Source organism: Pelecanus crispus, chromosome 8 (genome assembly GCF_030463565.1).
Source record: "Pelecanus crispus isolate bPelCri1 chromosome 8, bPelCri1.pri, whole genome shotgun sequence".
Classification (NCBI taxonomy): domain Eukaryota; kingdom Metazoa; phylum Chordata; class Aves; order Pelecaniformes; family Pelecanidae; genus Pelecanus; species Pelecanus crispus.
This window is the reverse complement of record NC_134650.1, coordinates 25373192-25396928: the sequence shown is the minus strand read 5'-3', so window position 1 is coordinate 25396928 and position 23737 is coordinate 25373192. Positions and strand designations below refer to the sequence as shown.

General features: G+C 40.4%; 1 protein-coding gene across 4 annotated transcripts in view; it reads right to left on the bottom strand.

Annotated features, from left to right (window-relative positions):
* RSPRY1 (ring finger and SPRY domain containing 1) overlaps positions 1-23737 on the bottom strand; it is a 281438-nt gene that overhangs the window by 256536 nt on the left and 1165 nt on the right. For all 4 annotated transcript variants that reach the window (XM_075715462.1, XM_075715465.1, XM_075715464.1 and 1 more), the window contains exons 2-8: positions 13635-13823; positions 9869-10365; positions 5795-5847; positions 4249-4361; positions 2079-2205; positions 559-617; positions 163-229 (exon numbers count right to left, since the gene is read on the bottom strand). In XM_075715462.1, the coding sequence (XP_075571577.1) occupies positions 163-229; positions 559-617; positions 2079-2205; positions 4249-4361; positions 5795-5847; positions 9869-10215 (766 nt within the window). In that variant the 5' untranslated portion in view covers positions 10216-10365; positions 13635-13823. The remainder of the gene's footprint in view (positions 1-162; positions 230-558; positions 618-2078; positions 2206-4248; positions 4362-5794; positions 5848-9868; positions 10366-13634; positions 13824-23737) is intronic.

The window sequence follows — 23737 nt, the reverse complement described above, 5'->3', positions numbered from 1 at the left end:
AAAGGTCCTGGGGGTGTTGGTTTCTACATTTCTCTTCTACATTTGTGTTCCCACCAATCTAATCTTTCTCATGCTCACAAGCATTATCAGATGAAGCAAGTGACAATCACGCAGCAGAAGCCATAGTATGACTGTTAAGAGCAGTAGCAGGCGAATACTTACTTGTTTGTGCAAACTTCTCCAGGGCTATTAGTGCAAAAAGCATCACTGTTGGATGGGACTGGAAGTTCTAAACATAGGCAGTAAGAAAAGTTATTTAATAAATACCCAGCACAGATGGATAGGAAAAGCTGTTAGTCTGTCACAGAATGCTTTACGTTGAAAGGGACCTCCAAAGGTCATCTAGTCTACCCTCCAGGCTGCTCAGTGCCTTGTCCTATTGACTTCCAATTATCTCTAAGGATGGAGATCCCACAGACTTTCTGGAATCTCAACTTTCTATAACATGCATTACTAGTATTTACCAAACACGACCCTAACTTTTCACAGTAATAATAAAAATAAATTGCATTATAATTGCTATGTATGGATACATACAAAAAGATTGAAGACACTTACCAAGCTCTGAAGTAAATATTCCAATATGCCTGGGCTGAGTAAGCCTATACTTGCAGGACCTACGAGAAAATTAAAAATTAAATCCATCCATGGGAACTACCATATACTCATCATCGCGCAGAACTTTTAAACACAAGGCAACAAATTAAAGAACATCCAAGAACTTCACAGCGAAGCAGAACTATAATATAGAACAATTATCATTGTTCCCAGTCAAATATTTGCCACACATTTAATAATTCCACGGTTACTGCCAAATTACAAACGTCTTCAGTTTACCTACTGTAAATGGGTACAGAGTTCTAGCCACGCTGTTTTTGAAGTAAGACTTCATCAGCCTCTGCCTAGAGTTTTTATGCTCATTACTTTCAGAAAGAGACTGGCTCCCCTTTACTTCCAGAGTCAAAGTATAAAGACTAGCTCCACTTATCAAGAGCCCAAAATAAGCAAAACTGAGCGTCTAATATAGCTTGCTTGATAGTTAATTATACAATTTGCAGCAGCACCATTGCAAGCAGCCAATTTAAAAAAATGCCCTGAAATACCATCTGCTTAATCAAGAGAGAGATACAAGGGAATCAAAACTATCATCTACAAACTCTAAAAAATTGCAAAGGGTTCCAACACAGCATTAACTGATTTGCTGCCTGAGCTGATATGATGAGAACTGTTCCGTGACCACTAAGAGAAAAGTAGATACAGAATCTCATTTTGACTTAGTATAACAGGGTTTAAGTATTATAGTACAAAAATGCTTTCTGCCCTTGTTCTTTACTTTTTTTTTTTTTTGACAGAAATATTGAAACTATTTTTTAATAACCATTAGGTGATACCAGACAATCACTATTTCCTCCTTTTCCTGTCCGCTTTCAGAAAAGGAGAAAAAAAAAACCTAGATACAAAACTGACCATGAGCAGGAAGGAAACTTAATCATCAGTTTCCAGCAGGGTACTAGAAATGACAGGGAATAAAGAGTTCTATATGAAAAGTCACCTTAAAATAGAATCCCAGCAATTTTAAGTAGCACAGAAGAGAGAATCTTTTCAGCTAACTACAGTAGAATAATACATGCTTAGCAGAAAGAGCATCTCTCCTTTTTGTTTCTATTCAGCCTCCGACACTACTAATTTGATGCTCCTGCCTACTGGCTGAAGAACTACACGTTCTCAGTAATTCACACACAGCCAGAGTAGGTCCACAGAAAAGACTGATTACCACTGCTAAGGCAATATACCACAAAAAACCATCAATCCACAATCACTAACCGCACATCAGAAAGATTTGTTCTTTTTAAGTATCTGGGATTGTGAATGGCTTATTCAGACCCAAGCTAGTGACTGTTTAACATTTTAATCAAGCATTAGACTTGGTCACACCTGTCACACAAGGTCTTCCCTTGATGCAGAACATTATTCAGTTCTAAGAAAACATTTCTGAACTAGTCTGCATCATGGGCGCTAAAGCAGAAGGTGCTTCAGCAAGCCAAATGCAAGCTTTCACAAGAATCCCACAGCTTTACCTGCTAACTTCTCTGCTAAGCAGCCCAGTACTGCAGTTGTATTCCGGTGTTTGGCAGGGTGACAAGCATCCTGGCAAGCAGCAGCTCCACTTAAGTTTAATATTTCAGTTAACTTTTGTAATGCATCCTGAAAAAGAAAAAGCAGAAATCTCTTCAACATTACTGACAGATACAGTTTTCCCCCTAACTCAATACAGTATGACAAATTATTTTTACACTACATTACTAAAGTTAGCATCATATTACAGACAGCATGGCTATCTTTTAAGATAAGAAGAAAATAAAGAGCAGATGGGAAGAGAATTTCAACATACCCAAGATTTGTAACTTTAAAGTTACCACTAGATTGCTGGTCATTGTTGTGATCAACAACTCGGGATACCTCTGGATGTACAGAAGGGAGCTACCTATAGCAATAAGAACTTCAATAGTAGACAAAGGCAAACAATACCAATCAGCACATATAGCACTACTGCTGTCTAATCTTCTTCCAGTGTCCTAAAACTCACACCCTTTCCAAAAGAAAAGGGCTGGTTTAGACTTTAGAATTCGGGACTAAAGAGACATGCCCCCCAAAAAAGAGCCCACATCCCCATCACAAATTTAAGATGCTGTCAGCTTTAAAGGATGTCATAAATGGTATTCTTGAGAGCATAAATGGCTTTTTGTAGTCACACTAATTTAGGAAGCAACCAATGAGGGTAATAATCTAAAATGCCATGCTTTGACTTGCTTCATTCAGGCAGTATAGTATAGATAAAATTCAAGACAGATCTAGAGCATACCCTCCATTTTCAGAGGAGTTAGGGGTTAATCTAGAGCCAAAACAAGTTATCCCACAGGGAGAACCCCACCCCACAAAGTTCCAAATCCCCCTCAACCTTCCAGACTTCATTAAAGTTTCAGCTGATTCAGATTGAAACTGCATAATCTCAGGCTAAGATCTAATTAAAATAGAAGAATTCCTCATATTGAAGTCATCAGCAGGCCATTTGAGAAAAAATTAGTACTGCTCAAGTTGAATATATATGTTTTTTTGAATTATGTTCTGAGCTACACTCAAATCAGTTTACTGCGCTAGAGTCTGAGGTTTGTACAGAGATAACACTGAAAAGTAGTTATGCTCCCCAAAAAAAGCCACAAAACCAGAACTGATGAATGGGACTGACACTAAGTGGAAGGAATAGAGAAAGAAGAAAGGATGACTGAGCCACAGACTTGGGATGGAAAAGCCTCACTAAAATTAGACTCTTGACATACTCTGATACTGCTTTTAGCCATTATTAGAACCGTCACAGAGATCAACTATTCTGAGTTAAATAAAGACTTCATAGAATAAACAGTTTACTACACTGCCATTTTCTTTATGGGCTTTATAGCTTACAATAACAGAAAGTTAAATACATCCTGCTGCTGTTCTCCAGCTGTCACAGAAGTAGGGCACTGACTTAAAACCCTTAAGACCAAAAACTTAAACTTATCCTAAAGAGAAAGAAAATGAACAGCAGCAAACAATTTACTAGGCTGCATGTGACTAGCAGATCCAACAACTGCAGCTCCTTGTGCCATAAAGAGATTCTGTGCACCCCAGAAACAAGCACCTTATTCCTTTTGTCTTGTTAAGGTCAACTATTTCATAACCAACTCCTTAAAATTAGAGTACCTAAATAAAAATCATGTGGCTTATGAAAAACAAATAGTTTGATTGCCAAGTACATTGTACAGTTGAACAAAAAAAACCCCAAAATCACTCTTCACATAGCACATTCACAGTGGTCTCCATTTCTTGATTTCTTTTTCAAAGCAGGCAAAACTTCCAGTCATACCTTTGTTTCAAAAATCATTTTGCAGTCTACGTGACAGTTTACACAACATTTAACTTGTTCAAAAGTCTCAGATTACTTTAATCAACAGCCTAGAAGAAAAAAAACCTCACTCCAGGTAGAGCACTTGACTAGCTCTCCAGCCACTCATGCATTTATGTAAGCATTAAGTAGCAATTAGATACCAAGTTACCACAAATTACTCAAAGCTACAAGTTACACCCATTTTCTGAACATCTAACAGAGTCTTGCATCACTGGTGAAAACCACCCAGAAGCTATCATGGGTGTGGCAACCATGAATAACTGAAATTCAGCCACAGATAAACACATACGCTTCAGACTCACTTTTGTTGGCAGTGGACATTCATCAAGTAGTAGCGTTATAACAGCTGGTCCCAGGGGATCTTCTAATGGAATAACTCTAATTAAAGATTGGACAACTTCCAACCAGCCTTCATCTGTCAACCACAAAACAGAAGTAAGGCTCAGAATTAACACTGCAATTCTGAAGTGTTCAAAATACATCCATAAATGTAAATTGAAAAATCCTCAAAATTACCCAGTCAGTTTACAGACACTAGGAAAAAGAAAAAACCCCAACAGTTTACTTTTTAAATGAATATCTTAGTTTGCAGTAGTTTAAAGGAGGAAAAGAAAGTTTACAGCAGCTTGCATAATAGTGAACACCTCCATTGTTTGGAGAACAGTCTCGCCCAGGTCAGAGCATCCTTTAGTTCCCACTACTATTAGGAAGGAACACTCATGACCATGGACATGACTCATGGACAAGCACTTTGTTCCAGTGTGATACTCGAGTTCAGTGTCCAATGTCAACTCTTAAGTGTTAAATGCTGCATCCACAATAACACTGAAAAAATATTTCTTCTAGCCAGAATCAGAGCACTCTTCTTAAGTTCCCTCAGGTAACACAGACCTCAGAGGAACTGCATTAGCTTGTCCCGTGCCTGGTGGTCTAAAGAAAATTTGCTTTCATAAGGAACAGCTCTCACTGTTCAATGATTAGACAAGGACTTCTACTTGCAAGCAAACAATAAGCCTCATATGAGATGTTAAACTACTAATAAAGTAAACAGATTTGGATTTACAAGAAACTAGTTCCCTTAGAAGTGAAAATAAAGACAGAGTCTGTATCTGCATACAAACAAGTGAGGTTGAAAAGACTTGGCACTCCCTTCAGTGGTGACAACTACATATAAGTAACACATTGGGGTTTGAGTTTTGTTAGCACATTCCCCCGAAAAACACTTTACTGAATTGCTGTAATATCTAATTAGGTTGATTAATTTATTTTGATATAGAAATACATTTCCTAAGACCAGTACCAACTCTACTAAGAGACACAAAAATTCACCTAAACCAGAAATTTGGTGGAGGTCTTGAGCAGGAAGAATTTCTCCTGCTCTAACAAAGACCAAAAAAAAAAAGCTTGCAGGAGTACTCAGGGACAAGGCTGGAACAACTACATCAATAAAGTAGAGGTCTAAGGACAGCAAAAGCCAAGACAAAAAAGTATGTACTATTTGCCAACACAGGAGCACATGGGTTTCAACTATGTGGGTTGTTTCTGCCTTACTGCAAACAGACATTCCTTGTGGCTTATGGTTTAATGCCATTACAATGTGTTTGTGGCCATCCGTTGGCTACCTCTGGAGAGTTCACGCAGGAAGTTTAATGGAGTTCAAAAGAACTTGGGCAAATGCAATGAGCTCAGTGAAACTTCTGAAGGGCAGAACTGTTTTGGATCCCACATTCCTAGAGCTACAGCAAGTTGTAATACATACTGCTAGCATGTATTTTTCTTCACAAAGAAAAGAGGGATTTTTTTTGCTTTGGAGTTACAACTGAAATGCCCAACACAGTGCCTTGATACCTGTTTCTGCCATTTCATGCAACGTGATCATTGAATAAGGAGGCTCCTGGTCACTGAAAGAGATATTACATAGGTCAAAATTTATGCACACTCATCAATATAATACACCAAATAAAATGATAATACACAGACAGAAAATTAATCCAGTAGTATTTAACAAAAGGAAGTTACACAGGCTGTGTACTGCTAATGCTGTTTTCAGATCTGAAACACAGATAGGATCTGAGTTCTGGCTCAAAGTCAACATCTGCACATCTACAATAGCTGATAAATGAAATGGTGATCCATATCCACATGTCTAAAAGCTTAACACAATGCTTAGGCAGAGCACTATTCATTAGCAGGGTTCCTCAGAGTACGTAACAAGAGACTCTATGTCAGAGGTTATGAAGTGAACAGAGAGCAGTGCACAAGGGACACTGCTGCTTAAACATGATTTTTTTTTTCCCCCAGAAATTCTCTGCTAAATATATAGATATTAAAAAACCAAAACCCACAAAACTGAAAGGCAAGCCACCTAACAGCATTATAGACTTCAAACTCATTAACAAGAACTGTGAGAAATAGTTAAGGTAGTTTAACAGAAGATATTTAACCCAATTCCTTTTCCAACATAAAAACATAAAAAGTTCAATTAGATCAGTTCCTCAATCTGGTTTGCTGGAGCAATGGCAAGAACCCATAGCCAGTGCTTATCTGAGCAGGCATTGCTGTTGAAAGTACCGAAAGCAAGATCTCAAAATCCTACTCGGTAATCATCTCCAGGTCAAGAAAAAGCTTATGCAGCAGCATATCCTAAATGCTTTATTCAGTGCTACTGAGGCATTGTGAACTAACCCCAGACTTAGAAAGATATGTTCCAGGCTCCATTTCTACCACACACCTCTGAAGTGAAACCAGAAATGCTAAATACAGATGAAATTTAGAAAATTTCATGCAGGTTAATCATGCAAATAATAAAGCTACCTACTTTGGAGGGATTAATTATAAAAGAGAAAATCTCAGTTTTGACTGAAAATATGATTAAAATACATGCTTTTCTTACCAAAAAAATTAACACACTCTTACATATTTACAAAAGAAAATGCTGAAGTTTAAACACATTTTTATATTGCCATAACACTGGAAACAAATATTCCCCCCACCATCTCTTTGCCTTTCTTCTGGAAACTAATCTCCCCAGCAGGAAAAAGCAGTGCAATGATGCAAGCAGAATTACCTTAAGAGAAAGGATGTAAAGACTCAAAGCAAGAAGAAAAAAAATACTGTAAGTACAAGTAAAGGCTATGATAAAAAAGGAGGAAATTTTTATCAGCAAGATTTCTGATTCTGGCATGGGTAGCAGGTGTTAGCAGTACTGGCACCAAGCAAAGGAGAGTTCTGTCCCACCAATTTACCATTTTAACCACTTAATTTCCAAACATCCCCACCTTCCTCATTTGGAAACAAACCAGTCATCTTGCTAATTTCTTAATTTGTAAAGCAACACTTCATATAAACTCCAAAAATTAGTACTTATTCTACTGAGGCTAGGAAATGAAACTTAACTCCTTTCCTTCTAGAAAGGAGTTATCTCTAGGTATGAGAGGAAAAAAAGCAGTTGCCAGGTATGTTTCATGTCTGAACTTTGAGATTTGATAAAACAAAAAACCAAAAACCTAAACAAGAAAACCCAAACAAACAACAAACATGGAAAGCAACTGTTCATTGCAGATCTTGGTATAACAACTTAATTTACAATTCATCTCACAGTGTCTCCATGTATTAACTTTCAGTACAGAATTTGGAAAAAAAATTGTCAGAAAAAGGCTTTTGCCTTCCATTCTTTAGACTGCTACCTTTTTAAGGCTGTACTATCACACTGAAGCCTGTATTTCCAACCTGCTCTTACTGGTTTCATTTTAGTTTGACTTTACTCTTGCACATTTTTTGACATAAAGAGATTTGTCAGCTTCTCTACCATTTCCTTCAGTTGTGGTGTTTTCAAAACTGAAAAATTAGGCTCTAGGAAGAACAGGTAATAATGGAACATACTTATTCCTACAGTCTCCCACTTACACTGAAAACCAGGATTTCCAGACATGGATTATTTTTTTTTCCCCTCCTAGTGAGCATTCCTACTAATCTAAAAGGGCTATCATTAGCTTCAATTCTAGGAGAAAGACTGCTTAAATTTTTTTCAGACTCATTTAGATAGTTTGCCTTGTGAACAGGCCCTCTCCATTATTCATACCTGTATGTCTCTGTCTTATCTGCAAGAACTTGTAATATGTAGATGTGTTATAAAACCAGATGCATCTTACCAACTGCCTTAATATGAAACAAGGGAAACCAGTATACCAGTACAGACCACTTTTGGGCTCCCCAGGATAAGAAAGGCATTGCTATAAGTGAGTGTGTCTAGCAGAAGGCTACTGAGATTGTTGAGGGCTAGAGAACATGCCATACAAAGAAAAGCTAAGAGAAACAGATTTGTTCACCCTTAAGGGGGGGTAGGAGAGAGGAGGGGAAGTCTTATTGTTGTCTGCAACTTTGTAATGGGAAAGAGCAAAAAGGACAGAGCCAGACTCTTCTCAGAGGTGCACAGCAACAGGACAAGAAGCAACAGGGTTGTGTTGGAACATGGGAAATTCCAACTTTTAAAAATATTTACTTATATAAAGTGTGTGGTGGTCAAGCACTGGAACAGGAACCCAAAGAGGTGGAGAATCTCCGTATTCCAAAGATGTTCAACACTTGATTGGATAAGACCCTGAGCCACCTGCTCCAGCTAGACCTGGGTTTTAAGGAGGTTGGAGCAGATGAACTTCTGGAGGTCCCTTCCAACCTATGTCATTATGTGAGTCTAACAAAGTATTTCACTGGAGTCTGTATAAAAAAAAAATACAGTAGCTTCAGGGATTTGTCAGAAACAGGACTCCAGGATCAGTGAAATAACTAAGCTTATTGTCCCTCAGTAGCATAGGAAAGCACTTACAAGATTACAAAACTGATTGGAAGACCCACAGGAACAGGATCAACTATGCACAAAAGCATTGTGAAACAGCTTAAGGAGCTGAACATAGGGGAAAGGGGAAGGCATGCGATATTAGGGAGAGACTTGCAAAAAAATTTGCCATAATTTTAATTTAATGCTGTGAAGACAGACCACAAAATAAAGCCTGTTAAAAACCAACTCTCTTAGATTTAAATGTTCAGGAAAAAAATATGCCCTGGTATTTCCATTTAAAGCATTTTACAGCAGGAAGGCAAACTCCTCGGCTGCAGGCACATTCCAGAGTAACGATGCAGGTATATGAATCAAGGCTCACTTATCCTGAGCCTTATCCACTTAAACCCCAGCTTGTGAAGCTACAAGTGTTTTTCCTTCTGTTTTGGCCTTTCCAATTCCTAGCCTGCACCTAACCCTAAAGGTGATGAGCTAACCTAACCCAGAATTTTTAATGTCCTTTTAAAGCTTTGTAAAAAGCAACACAAAACAAAACAAAAGGACGAATCCATAAATATCCCCCACACCCTAAATGGATGCTTTGAGCATGCAAGGAATGCAATACTGGGGTCATGAGTTGAACAGCCACAACACACGGTCTTTAAAAAGCAGTCAGACTTATAACTGGAAAGAAAACCTCAGTCTGTTTCTACAAACTAACAAAGATCAAAGCCCTCAGTTTTTGCTTAACAATTTCCAAAGAAGTAAATACAGCCTGAAAACAGAAATCTTGCACAACAACCAATTTTTAGGACAGAAGTTCCCAAGCTCTGGAGCGTTCATGGCTTCCTAAACTGTGTATCTATGCCAGGTAAGGAATACTGAGCACACTCCTCATCCCACCTGGGTGTAGGCCCATACAGGAACTGAGAAAACTCCTCAGCTCCTGGAGGAGTCTGTACCTGGGCACTCAGGAGCTACTTCTATTACCTAGGAAAGGTGTTCCTCTCCTAAGCCTCCAGATGGAAACACGTGGCTGCTTCAGGGAGGGTCAGGTGTAGATCGGTGAGAGGATGGAGTCACAGTTTGAGAGAAGACAAGAACATTTTCATTCATGTTGAATTATTCCTTGAGGAGGTACTTACTTATCTACTAACGTCCGAATTACAGCCAGCGTGTCAAGTACTAGCCCATCCACATTCTGTTTTTTCCTTCTTGGTTCATGAGGCCCTCGACCTCTCCTGGGTGGACGGACAGGGTCCCTTGGGTGGCTTCTTGCTTCAGGTACATGTACTCTACTGTTCTCTGTTTGCCGACTCCGAGATTCTACATTGTCTTCTGCTCCACTGTCATCGCGGCAAACACATGAGTTTCCCATATTGCTAGCTCCCAAGGCTCCCAGTAAGCAGGGAATGTGGTGCTCTAGAGTCAACAGTAAACCTTGAAAAAGGCTTCTGCTAGCATAGAACACAACCAAAGCAACTACAATCATCTAGAAAGTTTTAAGAGTAATGTTTGTGTGATCCTGAATTGTGATTTTTTTGCATTATAAGCGTTGCTACCAGCTGGAATGAATGGGAAGTTGGAGACTTAGTTTCCAATATAATTCGTTATAATACACGTTGGTCATCGAGAAGGAGGTCTGAAAAAGGAAACCCAAAACAAGAGTCAGTGTTACTACTTCTAATGAATAACAGAAGAATTCCTATTTTAGTAAACAGAATCAGTCTAAAGCACCTAGGAAACACAAAGTTTGTACCTGAAGACTATTGCAGGGAGGGGGAAAGGAAGGAAGAGGAGGAGTAGGAAGTTCACTGGGTAAGTAGCTCCCACCCACACACCATTCCTTTCTACACTACCTATTGTTTCACAGTTCTTCCATGGTTTCTGGATGCAGAGGAACAACTTTGTCCTTCCATCTAGCACACTGCTACCCTTTAAGTGGTAAGTGTTAACAGTTTCATTTGTTCTTTACCCTCTACGGGCACACTGCTCAAGCCACTCAAGTAAAGGCTGCACATTTAAGGTTCTCATTTCACATCAGGAATATTCAGTGTCATTTCCAGGCTCACTCTACAAAATATAGATTTAACAGTGAATTCTGTGTTTAACCCATCTGCACATAAACACATCTTTTTGGAATATGCCTACATCAACTGGATTCTCACCTAAAGAACCCTGAAATAAACAGGAATTACAGGCACCATTTTAATGCCTACAAATCTAAACACTCCTTTTGAAAGGGTTGTTTTTTGTGCAGGTTGTATGCTTCTTCGGACCTAGCATCAACCCCATCCCTTTTTGGGATTCAAGACTGTTTCAGTCATTCCTTTGTTCTTGATTCAAATGGTTTGGATCAAATACAGGCCCACTAGTAACTGGGACTGTAGGGCAGTCCCTTGGAATCACTGAATTGAGAATGCTAGAAAGAGCAAAAGGATCCAAAACTCTGCCTCATTACAAGTTATTTTTCAAGCCACAGGGTATATTTCTATAGAACATTATGTAAAGTCTCAGCTAAAATAAAGCCCTTCAAAAGACATCATTTCACTACTTCAAGCATGCCAGAATAATTAAGTAACTTTTAAGACTAAACTCATGCTATTCTTTTAAGAATCAAGTTTAACATTTAAGCTAGAGATTATGGTGAATATCCTGTAACAGCTTACTACTGCTTTAACAGCAGACATATAGCACCATACATTCTTCGCTGGGTAAAAAACTGCTTGGATGGCCGAGCCCAGAGAGTTGTGGTGAATGGAGTTACGTCCAGCTGGCGACTGGTCACAAGCTGTGTTCCCTAGGGCTCTGTTTTGCGGCCAGTCTTGTTTAACATCTTTATCAACGATCTGGATGAGGGGATTGAGTGCACCCTCAGTAAGTTTGCAGACAACACCAAACTGGGTGGGAGTGTCGATCTGCTGGAGGGTAGGATGGCCCTGCAGAGGGACCTGGACAGGCTGGACTGATGGGCCAAGGCCAACTGTATGAGGTTCAACAAGGCCAAGTGCCGGGTCCTGCACTTGGGTCACAACAACGCCATGCAACGCTACAGGCTTGGGGAAGAGTGGCTGGGAAGCTGCCTGGCTGAAAAGGACCTGGGGGTGTTGGTCGACAGCCGACTGAACATGAGCCAGCAGTGTGCCCAGGTGGCCAAGGCGGCCAACAGCATCCTGGCCTGTATCAGAAATAGTGTGGCCAGCAGGAGCAGGGAGGTGATTGTTCCCCTGTACTCGGCGCTGGTGAGGCCGCACCTGGAATACTGTGTCCAGTTTTGGGCCCCTCAATACAAGAAAGACATTGAGTTGCTGGAGCATGTCCAGAGAAGGGCAACGAAGCTGGTGAAGGGTCTGGAGCACAGGCCTTAATGAGGAGCGGCTGAGGGAACTGGGGTTGTTTAGTCTGGAAAAGAGGAGGCTGAGGGGAGACCTTATCACTCTACAACTACCTGAAAGGAGGTTGTAGTGAGCTGGGTGTTGGTCTCTTCTCTCAAGTAACAAGTGATAGGATGAGAGGAAATGGCCTCAAGCTGCGCCAGGGGAGGTTTAGATTGGATATTAGGAAAAATTTCTTCACGGAAAGGGTAGTCAAGCATTGGAACAGGCTGCCCAGAGAGGTGGTGGAGTCACCATCCCTGCAAGTGGTCAAAAAAACAGGTAGACGTGGCACTTTTGGACATGGTTTAGTGGGCATGGTGGTGTTGGGTTGATGGTTGGACTGATGATCTTAGAGGTCCTTTCCAATCTTAATGATTCCTAGTTTTACTTTCATTAAATATAATACAGCCACCAAGCCAGGAAACATGAAATTAATTATTACTCGACCTTTAATTGGTTTAGTGGTGGACTTGGTAGCGTTAGGTTAATGGTTGGACTGGATGATCTTAAAGGTCTTTTCCAACCTAAACGATTCTATGATTAAAAGAAAGTCAAAGACAGTTGCCACCTTTCAAATATGAAAGGCTCCTTACCACTGGCGCCAACTGGCAACTGTGCAATTGCTGGCTGCCAAGTGGGACAAGATCATAAAAATATTATTTGGGAAGCCAGACACTGGTCATATGAGCAAGTCTCTGGATGTACAGCTGTTACTGGAAAAGCACTGCAAACAAGCTCTCACAGACAATTCTGCAGGTTTGAAGTACCTTATCTCTTTTAGCGTGGTGAAAAGTTCAGTATTAAGAAATTAACTGAAGGCTAACTTGGTTCAGGGGGGGAAATCCCTCAAGAGATATTAATTACAAAAACCCACAAGATCTTGACTTCCAGTTCAAGAAATTCCTAAACCACAGATCATTAAAAGGGTTTCAGCATTACAACATGCTTGCCTTATTCTCAAAGCAGTTTGACCACAAGAGGTGGGACACCAGGCTCAGGATTCTAATACAGCTGTTATCTTCTCAGTCAGCAAGTAAAAAGTAGACATGAGGGTGCCAATACAGACTGCATGGATCTTAAACGGAATTGTGCGAGACCACAACTGGTTCAAATGACTTTAAAAGGTTGAGAGGTTTTTGGTTGTTTTTTTAAATAAAAGCTAGTTATGTGCAATGCAAAACATGTCTTCTGGAGGAAAAAAATATGCATATATTTATGAATCCAGGTCCTTTAAGGCTATTTTAGTAACTTATGTTACTAAAATGTAAAACTGCATTGTTAGTGTGTTACAGATTTAGAACCTGAATTTAGTTAAGCTGTTCTGTAACTTAAGAAAACATTAACACAGTGAATCTACCCTGTCATCAAAATGAGTATAGAAAAGCTGTATTTTAGGGATTAGCAGTGAGTAAGAACCTACCTAAGGAAACAAAAATAGATGTATATCAAGATTAAAACTGATTATTGAAACCTAGGTTTTTCCTGTTTGACAGCTTAAAGCATGATTAAAAACAAGTGATTATGATCAACTCACCCTTAAGTATGTTTGGTTCAGGAATAGTTGGGCTTGCTCACAAAGAGCTGTAACAGAAGTGGACTGTATTTCTTCAGGGCACAGATGCAGTTGTATCCAGAAAAGCAGCACTCTGTAAGTCTTTATCGTGGGCAGTGAGTCATTCTAGTTGACTCTGCTTTCACTTTTAGGAACCGTGCTGAAGAGCCCCTGAAGACAAAGGGAAAAGAGAGAACAATTCACTTGGAAACTGCCTCTAAGGTAGACATATGCCACCTCCTCCCTACATCCGCCATGACATCAAGTCATGCTGTTATTTTCAGCCATGTTCATACTTTATGGGGGAAGTTCTCTCAAGGCTTCAAAAACCAGTTTGCCACCTACTAGCTTTTGGACTAGACATAGCTACAGAAAACCCAATCTGTTTTTACAGCCTTGGTGTATTCCAGACACCATAGCAAGTGCAGAGCAGTGACCGACTCCTCCTTTCAAATTACTGCTTAAGGGAGGAAGAAGGGAAGCAACATCTGCTCCAGATCACCCTTCAGTAGAGTAGGGACAGCAGAAAATGAAAGCAAGTACACTATAAAAGTCGATTAGATAAAGGGAAGATAGAAATGACAGGATAAACTCCCCTTATTTAGTAAAGAGCTGAGTTTGACAGCATTCACTCGGCTGTTGCTTACCATCACGCACAAGGAGTTGTCAAGCCTCAAACAAACTGAAAAGCTGAATAATTAGGAACACAAGGTAGAAGAGGAGATTGCTACAGATCCACCTTGCAAACCAGCTTGTCTGGACAGAGTACAAATGCATGAAGAGAGGTTCTGAAGTGCAAAGGAAAAGCTTTTTAAGAAAAAAATCTTTCAAAACAGTGATGCACTACATTGCATTTGAGCTGGCATGTTTTTTAAGGACAGTTTTACAACATTATAATGAATTGCGACTGTAGCATTAGGCTGCTGGTGTGAGTTTTACCTTTCATGTTTTAGTATCACATCAAAACACTCTTTAACCCAAATATGTTATGAGCTAACAGCTAAGATACACCTAAGCACCAGCACAAGAGTGAGAAGAAGTTTCCTGGAAGGTTCCCTGGAAGGCCACTGGAACAGAAACCTATTGACTCCGGTCAGGGCTACAATGATATCGTGCAAACACCATTTCCTTAAACAATTAGTGCAAGTCAAAGTAGATCTGAAAGTCTTCAGATGAAGCAGCTTTGCACAAAAATACCAGCAAGAGCTCAGCTACAGGACAGAAAGAAAGCAAGCTGTGACCGCTTTCCCCATGATTAGCTCAGTTTTGTGTCATTCAGATACACTGCAGTGCTAGAAAGTCCCATGCTATCAGTTTTGCACTTGCCCGAGGAATTCTTTGGCAAATTTAGAAAGTGATAACAAGACTATGAAAGCTGCTCACAACAGCAGCCAGATTTATAAAAGTGATAACACTTTTATTTTACTTTGAAATGGTATTTTTATAAAAGCTTGACCCCATGTTTTTAAGTGCAAGAAATGGTAAAGGCAGCAGCCAGTACCTGCTTTTCAACAGGCAGGATCATCCATTTCCTCTGAATTCTGACCATCAGCTGTTACTTTGGGATACAGGACTATGAAGCTGCCAAACATTTGATCAAAATGTAAGTTTTTATTCTGTAAGAAGTATCTGGTACCAATACCTCTCTCTCTGAACAGATATTGCAGGAACAGCAGAGAATGTCAGTGTCCAACACCTCCTCATTTACACCAGAGAGCACCTGCAGAACACCCACTGAACAGCCGCCCCAGCACATTTTTGTCTAACCAAAGCACCAGGCTCAGACGCCGTTTGAGCCAGAAACCTCCCCTGCACAGGAGAAAAGCAGCTGCTGGGGTACTGCTGGAGCCCTGCCAGCAGCAGCCTCCCATACCCCTGCACACCTCCACCAGCTGTTGGGACCACCCCTGCTACAGCAAAGCAGCTGCTCTCCTGGCAGGCTCAGGCACATGCATGGATGCATGAAGGAGTTGCAAGCTGTATAGACTGACCAACCTGCTGCAGCTGGAAGTCCAAGTGGAGGGCGGGGCTGGAAGTAATCATCAGCCATTGAAACAAAACCTTATTTGAGTGGATTTGCACCTGCCTGGTAGCACAAAGCCCAGCCTACTCAAGAGAGGCCTCCTCTCGATCACCCAAAAGAGCACACCAATGGAGAAGTTAGCTCCAAGTGGTGTTAAGCTCGTTTTCTCTGCAACATGCAGCCCAAGAGTCGGTGATTCATCCTCTCAAATATTTGGTTACAGCCAACCATAATACTGCCTCATAATGGAAAATGCCTCTCCTTTCCATGTAATGGAGTGTGTTGCCAAACAAACAAACAAACCTCATACACTTAAATGAATAGAGAGGGTTTCAGCTACTAGAACCACTTTTTCAGCTTCTGCCACTGTTACAAGAATAAGACCATCGATTTCTCCTCTCAAGACAGATTAACACAGGAGCTCAGTCAGCAAGCCACACTGTAAAGTTGACAGCTTTTCAAATGCAAAACTGTGAGAGCTTTGGGCAGCAGTTTCCTATTAAGGAGATAAAACAATTAGAAATACTTCCTCACCATTTCTTTCCCAAAGAAATGATGCTCCTAAAAAGGAAGAGATGGAAATCCTTGTGATGCCAATCTGATGAAGAATTCAAACTACCATGAGAAGGAAACACAGCTATGAATTGCTGCAATATAAACAACTTCAACACAGGAATAAGAGGGGGAAGAGGCCTGTTTGCAACCACAAGCTTCGATAACATGGAGAGGATATAATCTTTGAAATGACTGGGGTAGGCAATGAAACCCAAGAATTTCCAGTAAATTAAATACAATTATAATGTGAAATTGGGACTTTCTCAGGAGATCGCATTAAGATCTGAGGTCAACCTCTCAACTGTAAGACTTGTGCAACTGAAGAGAAAGCTACTTGGCATCCAGTGTGGCTACCATGCAGCACATGCAAGAAGTGGACTGCAGGCTTCAGGAGGAGAGAGTAAATGCCATGCCGGTTCTTTTGCATGTAGCAAATTCAAATCTATTTTCTTTAAAAATATCCTGGAGTGTTAAGACTAGTGTCAAAACTCAATGGGAAACAGCATTTACTGGCATGCAGTGTGTCAACCATCTGCAAGACAAAGCCATTGCCACAGTCATTTGCTTTCTTCCTGTAGTAAGAGCACTCCAAACTGAAAGCAGACTGACCCTGAGAGTGCCTGTTTCACAGAGACTGATCACCTCTCAAAAACTTTCTAGCTGCTGCCCAAGTGCTTGTCAGTGAAAACCACGAAGGTTGTGCATGGCTTACGCAAAAAACTGGGCTTTAACCCTGCAGTCCTCTCTAGGTAATTCTAGCTTTGTCAGAAACACAGAGTAGTTGAAGGATCTGATCTCTTGTTCGACTTGATGTGATAACAGTCAAAGGAGAAAGAAGCAGCAGAAAGAAGCAGATACTAACTACCACCACAACAGTTTCTTTTTCTGTAGACTCACTATGAAAGTCAGATTTTATAGTCACTTGTACATTGGACTACTTTGTCTTTACTTCCCTTAAATCTGTTTCTAAGCTGGTACAGGAACGCTAAAATTGCAACATGGATTTAAAGTGAAGTTCACTGTCTCACTTAAACTAGTGTATCCAAAGTAGGCCTGGTAAAGAGAGACACCTGCCCTGCCCAGGTTTTCCCTTACCTCTGGATAAGGACAGACCACTGCCCAGGGCTCCTCAAGCAGAGACTGTTCTGCTACAGCTCTTTCTGAAAGAGAAACTGAAGCATTTACCACCTCCTAGCTTCCTCCATCTCGGAGGTCATAATTTCTCATCTCACAATCATTTAGGTGGAACTGTCCCTTGTACCATGGACTTCAGAAAAATCTCAGCTTCGCTTTAATGCTTTGAATGTCTAAACCACCCATTCAACGCCAATATCAATTATGCAGAACATGACCTCTTGGTTCCCTTCTCCCCAAACTGTAGATGGCTTGGTTCCCTTCTCCCCAGACTGTAGATGGGTCATTACATTTCTTTTCAGAGACAAAGCTACGCTTTGAGGCAGATGAACAAACATCCGAGATAATGATCTTTTTTTAAAAGATAGCAGTATCTCACAACTCTGGGGAAGTTGAACAAGACTTGGCTCCAGCAAGCTGATGTGGCAGAGCTGTACAAGCTCAGCAGTTGCCCAAGAAGCAGAGTATAATGCACTGCTTCAGAAGTGGCAGGAAGATAAGGATAATGCCCTGCAGATGGCAGGGAACATTGATCCTACAAGCTGAAGGAATACAAACACACAAAATAAAATTGTTTAGCTATACCATATTAAGTTTTGGCACAGACATTCATTTGGAGGCTTATAAATAAATCCTTCAATTAATTCAAGTTAATCTTCCTTGCTGCCCTGAAAGTTACAGACGTTATGAACAATAAATAAATTTAAACAAACCAACCCACCACAAAATACCAAATAAAAAACACCCCAAGAAATTCCAGAACAGACAGTGCTGGGAGGAAAGTGTGGACATTCTGAGTACCAAGCAGAGGTGCAGAATTGCAACGAAATAACACAAAAATACCAATGAAATTTTTTTAAGCTTTTTCTAGTAAATTGAATAATAGTCCATTTCAGAAAGGATAAGGCTTTACCTATATTACTATCCAGAAACCAATGAAAGAGTTCTCTTGAATTACAGGGAGATAACTCATTGCAGTAAGCTGCAATAATACATACTTAGTTTAAAGTACCCGATACATTAACAAAAGATAAACTACAAAAGCATTTTGAGGTACAAATCAAGAGACTGAGCAGCTCAAACAGTCACATAGTACCATCGTGCTGTGGGAACTAGATCTATGGCTAGCACAGAGGCATTTGAGTAATCACACCATGGGCTATGGAAAGACACTACAAGCAGGGACTGCTGGAAGCAGGGGCAGATTCTTGTCAGCAAACCACTGCATTTGTGTAACACAGCCAAAATGGTGAAATCCCAAAGTTGTCCTGTTTCTTGTCTGTAAACTAATCTTAGTGCTTTTGTTTCTCCTAAGTCAGAGCTGGGGCTCATTTTCAAAAGGAAGGTTAGGTACAGAACTACTCTGCAGAAGGCAGAACAGTCTCCTGCTGTAGACCACAGGAGTGAGCCCAGCTAGATGGCACGACTAAGCTATTACAAATGCATAAAATACACTGAAAACAGTTTTGGATGTGTGAAAGATTTTGATAACATTGCTGAAAAATTCAGTGATGCCTCAGTTGGAAGTTTGCATTGTCAGCTGTCTGACAACTGCCTCAGAGAACATAGCACAGAGCAGACAATGTCTAGACCCTCCTATTCTCAGCCTCACCAAATTTGTCACTTTATGACACTGGTTATCATCTCAAACGTGAAAAACCTAACAGCTCGGCAGGAAATAGGCTGAAGAAATTTCCACTTCTTGTTAATTAAAGTAGCATCGGAGGATGGCTTGATCTTTCAGTGCCAGTAGCTGAGAGCCAGTTTTACACCCTTCCCTGCCAACCATGGAAAGCCAGCAGCTCTTTCTTTGCTAGCCTAAGTTTGGGACTCCACCAGCAGAGCAGGAGACATCCTTCTGATTCTCTTTCCTCCTGTAAGTGGATACAGCAACAGCTGCTCAAACGACTGCTATCTGAGTCAAATATAACATGTAGGTCACTAGGTTAGCAAACCTGCCTCAGAAGCACTCACAGGAAGTGAGTGCTGATCTGGGGCTTCCAGAACTGAAGTCTACCAAACTTGATGCACACCTCTGGACAGGTCACTGGAACCCCTTATCTCACCAATTAAAAAGAAAAAAACACACACAAGAACCCAGCTTCATTTCTCCCCATTTGTCTTTTCAGGTTCTGCCTTGATCACCTTTTCTCTCTACCCCACTACAAGTCCACCATAAAATCACGCTGCAGGAAAGATCTTGATGTTGAGTAGGTGACCACATGTAACACAAGTGCTTCTGTCAGCAGCAGAGCCAGTGACTCCAGGTCTCACAGGTATCCTGCTCCTACCACTGAGCTGTGGTATTTTTTTTCATAGTGTTTTAAGGCCTCGGCCTGTATGAAGAAACTCGGAGGAAGTTGGTCAAGGGGTTTTGGAGCTCCCATAGCCAAGAAGAGGAAGGGGACTGACCACCCAAGAGAAGACTCGGACAAGCGCACGTGGGTTAGGAAGCGGGCTGAAGACAAGCACGTATGTGTTTCATAGGACAGTCTAAAAGTGGTTTAAACAAAAGTACGTACCCATTTTAGTTTGTTATGGCTGCACATCAAAAAAGGCAGAAAGCTCGAAAACAATTTAAGAAGCTCTCAGAAACCCGTAACAATATCAAGAACACAAAGTTACAGTCATCTGGGGCTTCTCCTAAATAACTTCATGAGGAATGCCAGGAAAATTAAGATTAAACTGTTTTAATAATTATATTTAGATACTATCTCACCAAATGTACCAGAGGGGTACAGCTCTAAAGAGAAAAAACCTCACCCATTGTTCATTTTCTTTTTTTTTTTTTTAAAAAAATCTTTCACTCCAGGAGCGATACATTGACCAGAGTTGGAGTGCAAACACACACATCATTCTTCATTCACCATTAGATAAACATTTTTAAAAGCCATGAAGAACTCTAAGCTTTCTCCGTGCCACCAGACAGCCTTGCTTTTAGAAAAAGAGCATCAGTGTATCTGCTGGATTTTCTTTTTCAATATCAATTTCTAGCACACCCCACTGTCTACAGGAAATACACACAAATGGCATAGCTTTCTGGCATGTAATTCACTGACTGTCCTCTAACCTATGATTCAAGCTATATTAATATATCAGTTTGTGCACACACACTGAAGCAAGCAATCCAAAAAGTCACACTAATACTTCAAATCAAAACATCCTCAACTCTGGTCCTTCCCCTCATGTCCAGCAAAACACTCAGATATCCAGAAACTTCAAGCAAAAGTGAAGCACTTCCTAGAGCAAAAAAGCCTTAGAAAGGGAGAAAAATAACTACAGTTGCAAGTGTTTTGCATGCTTAGAAACCACTACTTCTCCAATGAAAAGGATGGATTTCTTGTCACTGATCATGGCAACTTCCTGAACCCCCATTAATAAACATATATTAACAAGTGACGAGCAGCCCAGACTTTGAGCTAGCAAGTATCACTACCAAATGGGCAAAACCTACCAAATACACAAAGTTCCTATGGCAGAGTTGGGTAAACGTCTAAAGCACAAGTTTGGCCACAGTAGTGGTAGATCAAGGTACCAGATCATTACAAGCACAGCTGAAGAGAGATCATGATGCATTGGTTGGTCACACAACCTTATGAGTCATGCATGAACATTTGACTTATATTAGACCTTAGTGACATGATGAAGAATAGACAAGGAAACAAAGATCATGCTGGCACAGCTGCTGCCATGCCAACTTTACAGTCACTGCGTAAAAAAACCAGGAAGGGAAAACAAAATACATTGTCAGGACACAAGGAAATGCAAAGCACAAAATGACACAACACAATTCTGATAAGACAATGAATCCCACTTGAAAGACAATGAATCCCAGCACAGCACCTCTGCCTGTGCTACTTCAAATCAAGGAATAAATTCAAAGTCTACTGAGCAATCATAAGCTCAGGCGAGGAAGAAAAAACCCCAAACCTAACAGTTTAAAATGCTGAACACAACATATCGACAATGGAGCAGACCAGGATGAACTTCATCACATTAGTTTGCCTTCAATTTACTACAAGGTGATAGCATTTTAACTTGCTGCCTCTGTGTCTAGAGGGAAACCTAACAGTGCACATGACAAACTCTGCTCCATTTTGTGAGGATACCATCACATTATCTAAGAGATTTAAAGAGACCAATAGGAGACATTTCAAAATACAATATGTTATCTGCTAGGGGAGATATTGATGTGAAAGGAAATTAGAACAAAGAAGCCTAAAGAGTAACAGGCCACTAAGCGTTCCATGACAAATCACCACCTTTATCACTAACTTATTGCTTAGGTTACTAAATATCTCCCTTTTATTCCTTAATTTTAACAAACAAGCAAAAAGCCTGAGGGAAATGGACTTTTATATTACCTGACAGGCAGAGTATGAGAGGTGTCCTACTTTATGGGAGGGAATCAAAATATTGTAAGTAATCTATCTATGAGGCTCACAGCAAATGAAACATGCTGAGAGCCAAGACCACCGGTATGAAAATACTGAAAACATACCAAGGAAGAGTGCTGAGAAGTTGTGCAGACAACCATCACATCCCTTCTAAGATTAAAAATGAGCATTAAGACAAGCATGGAACAAGATCACAGCGAGATTAAGGGAGCCACTGAGTGATCACCAAATTACAAGGCCAGAGAGTAGGATACCACAGTGGCTAACATGAAGCATTGCAGTTGAACTCCTTGTGTAGGAGGCTGAAGGTAAACAAAAAGGAAAATTAAAGACTTCAAGGAAACCAATAACCCCACCTACCCAGAGGCACACACTGATACCACAGCTGAAGATAAGGGAGGCACATGGACTAGCTGAATTAGATGTACCAGCAATCTAAGAGTAGGTAAATAACCAAGACTAAGCTAACAAACAATCAGCAATAGCAAGAGTAATGACAAGAGCTGTGTGTGCATGGTGCATAACACTGCATTAAAGTATCTTGGAGGAGTTTCCTACACAAGTGATGAACAGCGGATGCTGAAAACTTTTAGAATTAGCAGGAACCTCAAGAGAGCGTCTGGATGAAAAGGGCAAGGAGAAGCAAGCAATCATGTAACTACAGTTGCACTTCATGCATCTGAAAAAGAAAAGACCAGGAAAAATACACAACCTATTCAACTAGACTTATAATGAGAACAAATAGCAGAGATTGGGGCACAAAGCACTAACAGGAATGTCCTAAAGCAAGACACACACAAATGGGTGCCAGCAGGAGAGAGGACCTCTTTTGCCGAGTGGGTTTCAGCAGAGGAGAACAAAGACATATGCAAAAGCACTTGCAGAAGAATGGGCCAGATTTAGATGACAGCAAAGAACAGATCAATTATTTGCATTTGGATAAATGCAAAAGAAAAATACATTTAACAGCATCCTAGACTCTCAAAATGATACAGCAAGTTTTGAGAATGCACAGTCCTCCAGAAATCCACAGCCAAATACAGGAGTCCAAGAGGAGACAAGATGCGAGGGGATGTTTCAGATAGCTCGTAGGTGATGAGCACTGTTAAGAGATTTGTGTAGTATAGCAGGGAAATAGCAAAAGTTTAAATACTGAGAAGTAAACAGGGGAAGAGTCACAGTACACAAATGTATGTAGGTCTCCACCTGACAATAACCTCATAGCACTGATAGATGTACAGAAAATTATGAGTAAAGCAGAAGAACTGAACTGAGGACCAGCATGAGGGGAAAAAAAACCAAACCACCACATCAAAACAAATAAATGCATTCATTGCAAGACAGAGGACAGAAAAATTGAAAACCCGAGGCAAAGCCAGTGCTAAGTGGAAAAAAAAAATCTCTTGCTTATGTTGAAGAAAACAAATACTGACAGACATAAAAGGGAAAAAAACACCAAACACACCAGCATTCAGAAAACAATGCAGTATCTAGAAGGCTGAATAAATTTAGAAGAAAAAAGGCAGCTCTTATGTCTATACTTCCCCATGGACTAAAGTTCCACTGCGTGAGAAACACTGATAAATGCAGGCTGAGCAGCAAACTGAACTCTGGGCTCGGGGTGGATACTGAGAGATTCAGAACAAGATTTTGCAATAACAAAACAGTAAATTAAAACCAGGAAGACAGTATTCTCAGGACCTACATTAAGACCCTACCCAGAAGGGACACTGTACCTACTGCTGCACAACAGAAGACAAGAAATAGCAATATTTAAAAAAAAAAAAAAAAACCAAAAAAAAAAAGGGGGAAACAAAGGTATGCAAGATAGAAACAGCAATCAGCAGGACAGAATGACATGGCTTAGAAAAGAAATGCATGCTTGATATCAGCATAATACAAGCAGCTAAGAGACCTGCTTTATAGGCACTGAACTAAGAGACCAGAGCAGTACCGTGGTGTTACCACACTACTAG